Source organism: Crotalus tigris, unplaced genomic scaffold (genome assembly GCF_016545835.1).
Source record: "Crotalus tigris isolate CLP2741 ecotype Arizona unplaced genomic scaffold, ASM1654583v1 scf7180000017685.4511686, whole genome shotgun sequence".
In the NCBI taxonomy this organism is placed as follows: domain Eukaryota; kingdom Metazoa; phylum Chordata; class Lepidosauria; order Squamata; family Viperidae; genus Crotalus; species Crotalus tigris.
The window spans coordinates 3,753,192-3,766,086 of NW_024096565.1; the positions used below are offsets into that span (position 1 = coordinate 3,753,192).

The window sequence follows — 12,895 nt, forward strand, 5'->3', positions numbered from 1 at the left end:
AAGGAGAAACTTCCTGATAGTTAGAACAATTAACCAGTGGAATAACCTGCCTCCAGAAGTGGTGAATGCTCCAACATTGGAAGTTTTTAAGAAGAGACTGGACAGCCATTTGTCCGAAATGGTATAGGGTTTCCTGCCTGAGCAGGGGGTTGGACTAGATGACCTCCAAGGTCTCTTCCAACTTTACTACTACCATTACTACTACTACTACTACTACTACTCAGTTACCATTTCAGTTACCTTAATGCTGAACAAATGGTGATAACAAACGATCTTTTGAGTTCCAGCCATCCCAACACTTCCATGGTCACATGATCTGAGTGCTTGGCAACTGACTTACAATTACAATTGGTTGCAATGGCCCATGATCACATAATTATCACTTGTGACCTTCCCTGCTGGCTTTCCCAGAAAGTTAATGGGGATGCTGGTAGGAAAGTTTGCAAGTCTCTGGAGTAAATGTCCCCATTCATGACCTCTCCTCCAGTCCCTCTGAGCTTGCACCACACCAGCCACTCACATATCTTACAATTTCCTGCCAGCATTCCCATTGACTTTGATTGTGGAAAACCGGAAGAAAGTTGCCTTGCCTAATGACCATGGAATTCAGTTAACAATGGAAATTGGAACTGCAGGGATTGCCTTTACAAACTCATTGCATAACAGTCCCAATTGTTTCTGTAAGTTGAGAACTACCTATGTTATTTCAATCAACCATAAACTTTCATTTAATAGAAACAACTGTTAGAACAACCCCTTCGCTAGCAAAGCAAGAAAGAAGGAAGTTAACAAATACAAACATCATCACCACACATTCCTACAGCACACCATTCAGAAGGGAAGGGGTTCCAAGTAAAAGCAAACTTAACAAAGATTTTTGATAATAAGAATTATTGTGAACAGAGGTCTATCAGCTTAACTGCACATCTGCAGTTTTAATGCAACATGTTTTAGGACATGTTTCCAAAGTTATGGTAACTTCCTTCCAAGTTTATTGGCAGAACAGAAATTATCTACTTTATACAGTTTCAATAAATATGGGAGAGAACACAAATTTGACATAAAAATCCATGTGGACTGAAACAGAACTATATAGCCATTTTATTTTTCTAGTACAAAGAATTAAAAATTAACTAAAAAGTATTATTTTTTAACAGATTTTTTATCATAAACATATATTTAGAAGAGGAAATCTACCTCGGACAAAGTATTTTCTTAATGTTTTTTTTACAATAGATTTGAAAGAACAAACTGAAATAATGCATATTTTTAGCATTACAAAATCATTTCTAACCCCAGCTGAATCAAACACTTTCCTTCGCCTCCCATCTTTTCTATTCCACATACCTGCAGTCTGGTATTCATTTCCAAGAAATAGAAATTTTTGTTTGAATCCACAAGGAATTCCACTGTTCCCACCGATGAGTATTTTACAGCTCTAGCAAGAGCTACAGCCTGTTCTCCCATAGCTTTACGTGTTCCAGGATCCAAGAAGGTGCTATGTATACCAAAAAAAAAAAGGGGGGGGAGCTTTTAAAAGAAATTCTGTAAAAGTAAATTTGACTATTTTATGCCTTTTAGAAATAGAAATATGAAAGAAAAAAGGTAAAATAATAATTATGCTTGCTTAACATACATTCACAGTTCTATAGGCTGTTTGCTGATTGCACAATATACATTTCCTCCAAGGAACAGGTGTTTTCGGTCACATACACAAAAGTAGATACCCCGTTTTTTACAGAAAAAGAGGTTTGCTCATTTTAAAAACTACAGGAAATGAGGCCAGGAAAAGCATGTCATGGAACTGTTTCCAGCAGCCTCTGATTAAAATTTGATATTTCCAAGATGGACTAGTCCAGGAAAATTGAAGGAAAGAAGCAAATGGTTGAAATAATGCTATTTCTGAAAAAATGAGCAAAATGTTCAGCCAGTCATTCTATTCTGGTTTTCTTTTTGCAAACATACAATTGTTTATAGACCATGGTTTCCTTTTTATTTTATTGAGAGTTTTTACACAGATAAAAGACAAGTATAGAAATATATAAAGAAATAAGAAAAACAGAAAAAAACCCCAGAAAACAATGCAATTAAAGAAAGAAGATAATGAAATAAACTACTTCTATTGTTCTTATAGCAGTTACAGTCTTCTCAGCTGTACTTCTGCAGTGATCCCTCCTCCTGTTTAAACATTACAATAGTTCCTTCAGCCCCTATTCAATCTTTTTTAAATCATCAAATCCAGAAATCACCATTTCATTTTTTTTCTATTTTTAGCAAAAAAAAGTTTTCAGTCATTTATAAAAAATACTTATTGTTTTGTTCCTGACCAAACAGGTCAGGTTTGCCACTTTGCTAATTCTGCCATCTTCCCAATCCATTCCTCAGTTGTGGGTATTTCAACATTATGCATATAATAACAATGCTGCAATTACCAAATATAAAATCGGTCTTCCATAAAGCTTTTCTAACTGACTATTCATAAGCTCCACTAAAAAAAAGTTTGGGTTTCACCTAATATTAATCTTCAAAATTCTTTGTATCACTTTTTTTTTTTTTTTTTTGCTTTTTCACAAGTCCACCATGCATTTCCATCATGGACCAGACATAACTTTATACATCTCACATAATTTTTGGTGTCATATAACAATGGTATATCATTTTATAAAAAGTATCTCTTAAATTATAATAATATGTGAATTTTAGTCCTTTGGTCCATTTGTCTCCCACTGAACCATCTGTATATTGTAACCAAAATTCTTATTTTATCATGCAGTTTTTAACTTGTTTATCTTCTGTTTCAAATTTAACACAAGTTTATAATTTTTCCAATCACATTTTCTTCATTCGTACACAATTCATTTTCAAACTCCATCTTGCTATTCAATTCCCCTTTACTTTTTTATTTATATTAAATCTTCCTCTTAAGCACTATAAACTAAAACTCTCTGCAGTTGTTGATTTCATCTTTAAGTTGTCTACCTTCCTGTATAATTAACCCTTGATATGGTGACCATTTTTCTTTGCCTGTTTCTTTTCTATAAAATACTTCCTGTGCCGAGATCACAGTATTGGCACTTTAGTTTGTATACTATTACATCCTATTGTCTGTATTTCTATGTACAATTTTGTATAATTTCAACCTTTAGCCATACTCAGTTTGTTCTACTTGCCATCTGTGAGCCACACAGAATTTTAAGAAATTAAGCACCATATGTTTAATAAATTACTGTTGTTGTTGTTCCCATTTAATACAACTCATACCTTTACAGTCTGAGTTTGAAAAAATATATATTTAAACTATAAACCTATGGAGATCTGGTACAATTTGAATCTTGCTCCAATCTCTTTATAGATACCATTTTTTCAATTTGTAGAAAAGCAACAGTGGCCTATTCAGAGCATTACAAGTTCTTTAGCAGTTTTTTTCAGCTGTTTTTTCATGACACTGCTTTTGTACCACTGAATTTCCATCAACAAATGTTTTCACTGTAATATTTACCCTGTAAAATGGCTTTTTTCATTAAGGTATATATTTTCTTCTTCCACTAAGTTTTATTTTATTTTGTCTCATTAGATTAGCTGATCTCCCATGAAAGAGCTGGATCCTATATCCACATATCTGTATGCTATACAATCAAAATTGTGGCTTTATAGAAATTATTTCAGTTCTTGTCTTTTGATCTTTTAATTGCTAGAAAGGCTGCATGCTGTATGAATTTTTGCCTGTTACATGCCAGGCTTAATAAAAGGATTATTTAAATAATGTTTTAGTCCATGAAAATGCAAACACTATAGTATTAATGCACCAGGCAGACAAATCAATGAAACATTTTTCACTATTTTTACTATAACACTACAATGAGTTTAGAAGAAAATACAAGGCACAATGTAATTTACATTCTAAAAGTTTTAAAAATACTAGTGAATTAAGAAACATTGTCTATTATGTTTATGACTTAGTATATAAAAATATGCAATATGTCCAGTTTGCAATATTTTATGTAGACATTTAGTCTATTTGCTTTTCATACTTAAAAATGAGTAATGCATTATAGAATGTTTCAGAGAAAAATCTGAAATGAAAGCCCAAAGCTTCAAACTGAATTGCCATTTCAACTTTAGCCTACAACACTGTATCTGACATCCAATGACAGTAACAGCTTGCATTTTAAATTATTGTCTCAACTTTACTTCAAAACTGAAAGTTTTAATTTTCTATTTTTCTTACTTTGATTCATCTGTTTACTCAGCATGGTTCCTCCTCGTTCCACCCTAAGCACAGCTGTTCTTCTGCCTTAGAGTACAGTTGTGAAGCCCTCTTGGGATTCACTCTCAAGACTGCTCCCCAGCCTGCAAGTCTCCTCACTACAGGACACTAAATATATCATCTTCCAGAGGCCAAAGGCATATCAGCTCAGAAAAATATATACCCTGGCAATGTCTTTTCATTGTATTCTGATAGTACTTCAAAACACTCGAAGTTTTTATTTACCTTTACAAATGTTCACATTTATCTACCAAACCATATGTAAGACATATGAACTAGTACAGACATGTAGATATTTTTTCATTTAAAAAGTGCAATATCATAATTTGTTTCTATTCTCATCTACCCCTATTCAATGCAAGGACCAAACAAGTGTGTTACTATGTTTCTTATATTAGTGTGGTAAATCAAAGCAAGATAATTATCTGAACAGCAAGAGAATCAAAGAATAAACTGTGCAACAGAAGGTATTTCCTGTGTTCAAAATGGTTTTAAAATCTGTGTTTATTAAGCTTCTATAAAGGAGCCAGGCAACATACAGGAATAAAGATAAATAAAGTCAGTGTGCCTGCTCATCAGCTAAGAAAATAAAATACACTAGGGAAAGAAAGGAAAAATAGAGAAGGGACATAGCAGTTGGGTAAATAAAAGGAGTATTATTTCAAAAGGATCTGCAACATTCATAACATTCTTGTTTTCCTAAAACATCACTACTACATATTCAACCTTTACCTCAAAGCAGTAAAACAAATCATATTTTAGTGAAGTGGTCCCCAATCTTTATGAATTGGCGTCTCGGCAAGGGGGAGAGGGTAACTGGTCTGCCACTTACACAAGTCGAGCTGTGCATGTGCATGCCCTGGCCAGCTATTCGCATAGCCCAGTTCCAGACTACGGCCCAATAGTGGATAGCGGCCCAGTGGTTGGGAGCCCTTGTCTTAGTGAACAATGTACACACAGAGAATGGATTTGTGACATATTCACCTCCTTCTTCATTAGTATGTGTAAGCCTACATCCAGAGAAACTTTTATGAGCATACACACAAGGGCAATTCTGTCATGCATGAGCAGTTCTCTGAATCATGATTTCTTTCCATTTCTGATAAAGAACTGCTTCTGGAAGGAAGCAGTCTATAGTTGAGTGGAAGCAAACATGATGGTTTGGACAGAAGGAAAATATAGTGTATGAAATATGAAATGTATGTAAAAACCAGGAATCTCTCTGATTATTCAGTTTACTACTCTACCAGATTACAATTCAATGGGGAGATTTAATAAGGCACTAAGTTTTTATTCATCCCAGCAGTGAAGCTTTTATGAAATATAGTATCTATATAATACTATGGAAAAATCATATAGGTATGTATTTATTTTCTGAAATTATCTGCTACTATTTATTGTTAAAAGAACTCTAGCATTTGAAAAGCTAAAATATAATACTTTTATTCTCAAGGAATCAGAATCAATAAAGAAATCTCTCTCTCATAAAAAGATTTTCAGGCAACAAAGCATTATCATCAAATAATATTGCAACCACTAAAACATAATAGTTTACTCTTGTTTAATTTTTTTTCAAGCTCATGAAAGGACTTCAGATTAGTAAAAAGTTCAGTGATCCTTAATTTCTATTAACACTAAATTATACAATTCAGTATTAACATTTTATTAAAGTTTCTTTATGCTCATAAAGAATACACTGCACTCACCTTGGTGCCTCTTCAATAACTTTCTGGTTTCTTCTCTGAATTGAACATTCCCTTTCATTCAGCCATAATGCATTGTCATGTTTGTCAGCCAATATCTAATAAGAACTCAGGGTTAATGGTTTAAAAAAATTACATTCATTCTCTACTTCAAGTAGCTTGTTTCAGTGAAAATATTTCATCAATGGTACTACAAAGCATTTATCTGAATTAATAATCTACAGTATCTGTTCCTGTTCTATTCAAATAAGGAAAAGAATAAATGTTACACTTCTATTCTGTTTAGATTTTTTTCTCCATTAAAAAAATACTGTAAAAAGTAGGAAATATGCTAGAAGAAGGTTGAAGAGTTTAAACCAGAAAAAGTCTGAATAGGCTCTAGCATCTTGCTGAGTCAGTTCACAGTGGTAGACAACTAGGCTTGGCCATCCAGAGAAGGGTGGGGGAATAAATGATGAATGAACACTACATCATGATGAAATAGGTGCCCCTTTTGTACATGTGTGGTGATATCACACACAGTTTTGTTTACCATCCTCACTGGTGGAAAGCCTGAAGAGTTGGTTTCCGAACGTTTTGTTACCAGGCTAGGTAACATCTTCAGCAGAATTTAGGGGATGTCAGTATTGGGATCTTCTGCTATCTTTCAGACTGTTTTGTGACACTTACTACACTGCTCACAAGATCTACTGATTACATGGCCCTTATAAGCAGAAGATCCCGACACTGACATCCCCTAAATTCTGCTGAAGATGTTACTTAGCCTGGTAATGAAAAATTTGGAAACCAACCTACAAGCGCAGAGAATGAACCTCCACCCTCAACTTACTACACTGATTTAAAAGGCATTGTCCTATTATGGATTATTTATCTTTTTTCTGCAGCTAAAATGGTTACCTATCCTTTTCTTGGGATGTTGGTGAAAAACTGATATCCAAGGCAACCACTACTAAAAGAAAAAGCTTTTAAAATTCATACCTGAAAAATAGTTTACATGCTGCAGAAGCAGCTACTATTAAGAAAAACATTAATCTAAATCCTTTTGGGCATGCAGAATCCTTCATTTCTAGGTAGTTTGTAACATTATAACACCAAGACAAAAAGGAATAATAATGGGACTATTTTGCAAGAATAAGGTATGTTAAATTGGTGATTTTTTTATCTCAGTGTTCTACAATACAAGTGTTAAATTAAGTTACTGAATGGCTTTCAGTTCAGCAACTTTTTCACACAAATATTCACAGGTTTATCTTCAGCATGAAAAATCATTCTTACTAATTTAATATGCAAGGATAATACAAGAAAAAAATAAAACTCAGTAGAACCTAGATAACAACCCCACATGGAAAGTTGAAAGAGAAAAACACAAACCTGAATTTCTATGTGGCGAGGATTATCAATAAATTTTTCTATTAATAACCGTTCATCACCAAAACTTGAAGCAGCTTCTTGAGATGAAAACCTGAAACCTTCCCTTTATGATAAAGCAAAGAAATCTAGTTAGAAATATGGACAATATATTATTTCTGTTTAATAAAAGACTAAGAATCCTGCATGTACAAATAGCTTTGAATTAAAAGGTTTCAACTGCTGAAAGTACAATAATGGGTACATTTTCATTTTGTAGGTTTAAATGCCATGATTCATAAGTATTACAAAAGGAAGCCAGTTATAACATATTAAAACTCAAAGAACACTGCAGGTGGTACTACCTACTCATCTTTGACTGATTCTGAAAGAAACTAGGCAGTGTTGGCCCTGTCAGTACTTGAGCAAGAAATTACAAGGAAAATTGACAGACTAAAGTCAGAAACATTCTAAAACAAGGCAACAGCTAAGCACTTTACCAATAGTGTTCAGGGGAAATTATAATGAAGTCATCTGTATCCAGTGGCATCTACAGGATGGGAACATTAAAACCAGTAAGATGGCAAACAGATTGTTACAATAGAAGCCCCATCCTGTGTGTATGTGTGTTGCTGTCAAACGCATATTCAAAGGGTGTAGCTCTTGCATTCCAACTCTATCTTGCCAATTTCCTGCAGACATCGTTAGTTCAATATATAAATGTCACTGATCACTGGAATACTCAAAACTGCAGACCTACATTTGAACAATAATGCAAGAAATTGTGTTTTTGTTTCTTGCATTAAACTACGAAAAGAATTTGTGAATGATAATGACTGTGAAAAAACATTCTACAAAGTGAATTCTGGAAAGGCAATACAAATCCAACATGTGTCATTATCTTAAGAATGCTAACAAGCAACACAACTTTTCATGAAGGAAAAATATTGACTGTTCATGACTTGTATGTATCTACAGGTTTGGAAAAATATATGATATAACCAAAGCTGTTAATAACAAAATAATTTATAATACCTTTCAAGAGCTGACTAAGCAATGAGAAACTCTGATCACATTTTGTGGCTGCAAGAATACATTCTTTCTCTGCTGTAGCACCATCTCATAGAACACTGTTTCCCCCCTGAAGAAGGACCTCAAGATCTTCCTATGTCATCAGGCTTGGGGATCCAGGGAACAAGAGATATGCTCAGAGGGCTTCATTGTTGAGGTGGCCATTTTTATCCTCTCTTTGTCATGGTTCTGACAGACAAAGACAAATAAAGCAGAACTCCGAGGCTTGAAAATTCCTCCAAGAATATGATTATTGGTTACAAAGTATCGGCACGATCAAAAGTGAAACCAAGTCTGAAATTCCCACTAAAGTTTCCCAGTTACAGAGTATAATGTCCCACCCACAAAACTATGCCATCATTACATTCCCCAATACATTCATTTGGTGGGCTTTCTAATACAACGCCCAGTCCCTGATCATGGGAGCAGTAGATGACCTTGGTTCCCACAGGACAGAAGATTATTATGACTAGTGAAGCACCTGGGCAAACCCCCTCCCTCCGTCCTATGTGGCAACCTAGAATGAAGAGAAAGATGGCTGCAGCCAGGCTCATTGTAGAGTTGACAGTCGCCCCCCCACAAGGAAAGAATCTCCTGTAGGGGAAACAAAAAGCCCGTTAGGTATTTCCTTGAGGCTTGTGAGGATGTCTGTTGTAAAATTTCTGTATTAACCGTTCTGCTTTCACATCTGTACATTTCACCCACGTAGCTTCTGACGGTAGTCTTTCCACTGAATGAGGTATTGTAACTTCCCCTTGTACAACCTAGAATTAAGAATTTGTTTTATCTTATAATGGGCTTCCCCCTCTACCAAGAAATGGCACCATGTTAGTAGTGCCCATCATACCGCAAAAGCCTCCATCTCCCAAATGGCCCATCTCCTCTCTGGGACAGTCAGCTTTCGGGAAGTGTAAGCACAGGGTTGTAAGTCCCCCCGTGATTTTTTTTGTAAGAGGACAGCACCCACAGCCACGTCACTCGCATCAGCTTGAATGATAAATTGCTTTTCAGGATCAGGGTGTTTGAGAACAGGTTCGGCTGCAAAGAGTCTTTTTAGTTTCTTGAATGGAGCCTGGCATTCTAGGGACCATGGCAAAGGCTGACAAGATGGGGGCTTTCCCCCCTCCTTTCCCTGTTTTCAATAAGTTGTTTATTGGCATAGCTATCTTTGTGAAAGAGAGGAAAAATTGGGGGTAAAAGTTAGCAACTCCCCAAAAGCTTTGAAGTTGTTTACGGGTGCGAGGGGTTTGCCATTTCAATACAGCTTTCACTTTTGCAGGATTCATTTCTATGCCCTCATTTGAAATTTGGTACCCTAGATAGTCAAGGCATGTCTGGTGAAACTCACATTTAGATAGCTTTGTGTACATTTAGTTCTCAGTAGTTTCCTCAGCACTTTGCGGACCAATTTAATGTGCTCTTCCATAATCTCAGGGTAAATGAGAATGTCATCAAGATAAACTAAACTAAAACCCCTTTGCACAAATGATCATGGAGCACCTGCTTGATTAACTGTATAAATACAACAGGGGCTCCTTGTAGTCCAAAAGGCATCACTTTAAATTGGAAACTTCTCAGGTTGGATCAACCTGGACTTTGGCCAAGCCCCTGTCCGTGTCGCCTTCTCAATGGCTGGAGCGGCTGCTTGTGCTCCAACAGCTGGAGTTCCATTGCAGCCAGCAATGGCTCCATTCTTTTCCTCCATCTTTAAATCTTCACCGAGTCTTCACCGCTCTCCCAAAAGATGGGTAGGCGATCAGGGCCCCGAGAAAATGAAAGTTTTAGAAGACTTGGTTGAATGTCATGGTTCTGACAGACAGAGATGAATAAAGCAGAACTCCGAGGCTTGAAAATTCCTCAAAGAACATGTTTATTAGTTACAAATTATCGGCACGATCAAAAGTGAAACCAAGTCTGAAATTCCCACTAAAATTTCCCAGTTACAGAGTATAATATCCCACCCACAAAACTATGCCATCATTACATTCCTCCAATACATTCATTTGGTGGGCTTTCTAGTACAACGCCCAGTCCCTGATCATGAGAGTAGTAGATGACCTCTGTTCCCACGGGACACAAGATTATTATGACTAGTGAAGCACCTAAAGGAATCCTGAGTGCACCAAAATCAAATTAGCCAAGCACATACTATGGGAGGCAGGTAGTCTCTCAAGGAGCCAGGGCCTATGATATGTAGGAATTTGTTTATTTGTTTATTAATAAACATTTATTGGCTGCCCTTTACAATCATAAATTATTAAAACTGTGTAAGCTAAAACAGGGGTCCCCAACCTGTGGGCCATGGCCCACTACCAGGCCGCAGCCTATTGGCCCCTGGCCAGTCCATGCATGTGTGCTCGGATAGCCCCACTCGCGCGAATGTTGCTGCAAGCATCATGAGCATCCGTGGCTCCACTCACACAAGCGTCGCCGCAAGCATCTTGGGCACTTGCAGTCCCACTTGCGCAATCAAGGGGTATTCATGCACACGTGCACATGCATGTATTTATCCCTCCCACAAAACCATCCCTTCTATCTCCCCTCCCCCCTCCTCCAGGCCACCAACAATGAACTCTGAGCTAAAAGACATAAATAAGTTAATATAAAAAGCCAAACACTGCAGCCCAATTAAAAGATGAGAGGTGCACGAGCAAAAGGGGGGAGCTGGGATCTGTTGTTAATCTATCAATCACCTCCACTATAATACTCCCTCTTTATCAGTAACAACCAACACCTTGACTCGTTCCTGGAAGCCAACTGGCAACCAGTGAAACTTCTGGAACATTAGGCATGTACATCATTGCTTGTACTGCTACATTTTGGACCAGTTGAGGCTTCTGGATAATTTTCAAGGGAGACCAATTTAGGAAGTATTGTAGTAGTCGATCCACAAGGTAATTAGGCATGAGCCGCTGTCTGAACAGTCCCCAATCTAGGAAAGGGTGCACCAGATGAATTTGTGCAAATGCCTCCCTGGCCACAGCTGCCACACTGCAGATCCAGAAAGATCCCCAGATTGTAACCCATTCTTGAAGGGGGAAGCACTACTCCATCTAAAGTCAAAGATGGAAGATTCACTTGAAGGGACATTTTATCATGCATGGTAGACTTGGGAAAAAGTGGAAAGAACACAAATACATATGGTGATGCAGAGAATTTTTAAAAATTAACATTCAGATAAAACTGGAACTTTTCTTATTGGAACTTACACTCAACTAGAAAAGGCTCATGGACAATTGGTTTTAATAAGATAACTGCAGGGAGGCTATTATATGCACAAAAATAGAACTCTACAGAAACATCAATAACAGAGAAAATGATTGTGAAGATTGCTGAATTTGCAGAAATGGCTAAATTGATTTGTTTGATTAAGGAGAATATTACAACCACTTTTAGAAAAGACTGGAAACCCTTTAAAAACTTTTTGCTAAAAATAAATAAAAATAAATTGCTATTTTGGGGATTTATTAATTAAAATATTTGTTTATGGGAATACATGAACTATAATATGCAATATGGGAGGTTATAGATGGTAATTACTATGTGTGTAACTGCTGGTCAGAAGTTGATTCTTTAGAAATTTTTCTCTTTTTTTATACATTTATTTTTCATTTTTCCTTTACACCTTTATAATCTTTTTTCTATTTCTTCTATATTTCTGTAGTTCTTTAAATCTTTCTGAAATCTTCTTTCAGTAAAATTAATTTTAAAATGTATTTTAAAACTTCTATTCAATCACTTTAAAACCTCAATAATAAAAATCATAACTGCAACAAATGAAATATAATCCATACATTTAATTTTCCCAATATTCTATATCCATACACATGTGGAAGTGAGGTATTTCTACTAAATTTATAGGATATATAAAATCTACAGCTAATTCCAAAATGTGTCTCTTTTTGTTCACAATATGTTAACCTTCTCTCTTCTCCCATGCTATATGATCCATGGAGGAAGGAAATTGTGCAAATATAAAAACTATTATAAACAGAACAAAAAAGTTATTAGATAATAAAACAGAAATAAACAATGACTAAGTTGCCGAGGATTTCTACACATTAGGGAAACATTCATACCTAACAGGTGCATAATTGAAAAGTTGTTTAGATCAACATAAATTAGCATGTCTAATTACTGGCCTGTTGACCATAATTTACATTACTTTTTTTTAGTTTCTAATGTGTGTTTTTTCCTAGCAATTTAAAGATAACTTCATAAATCACATTTCTAAATTATAAAATAAAATAAAAACTCAAATCAAAGTCATTTAGTGCCATTATCTGGTGAACCATCTCAATGTTCAACTCCTTTCAACTGCAGAAATGAGTTTGTTGATGAATGATCCCTTTTCTCTCTCAGCCATAATTTAACTTTGTGTGCTTGAGGGTATGAATAAAATTGGTATGTACAAAATACTGATTTTAAATCCCCTTAAAAAATGCAGAATCCTGGTATTGGCAAAATAGCTGTTTTTTGTTATTGTTAATTTCAGATAATCAGCAAT

The 12,895-nt window shown here is 35.7% G+C and overlaps 1 protein-coding gene across 3 annotated transcripts in view; it reads right to left on the reverse strand.

Annotated features, from left to right (window-relative positions):
* The window catches only part of PCCA (propionyl-CoA carboxylase subunit alpha), a 243,730-nt gene that overhangs the window by 147,411 nt on the left and 83,424 nt on the right, over positions 1 to 12,895 (reverse strand). For all 3 annotated transcript variants that reach the window (XR_005556076.1, XM_039337756.1, XM_039337758.1), the window contains exons 10-12: positions 7,342 to 7,444; positions 5,974 to 6,068; positions 1,348 to 1,498 (exon numbers count right to left, since the gene is read on the reverse strand). Coding sequence is in view for 2 of the 3 variants with exons in the window: in XM_039337756.1 (XP_039193690.1) it covers positions 1,348 to 1,498; positions 5,974 to 6,068; positions 7,342 to 7,444 (349 nt within the window). In the remaining variant the exon portion in view is untranslated. The remainder of the gene's footprint in view (positions 1 to 1,347; positions 1,499 to 5,973; positions 6,069 to 7,341; positions 7,445 to 12,895) is intronic.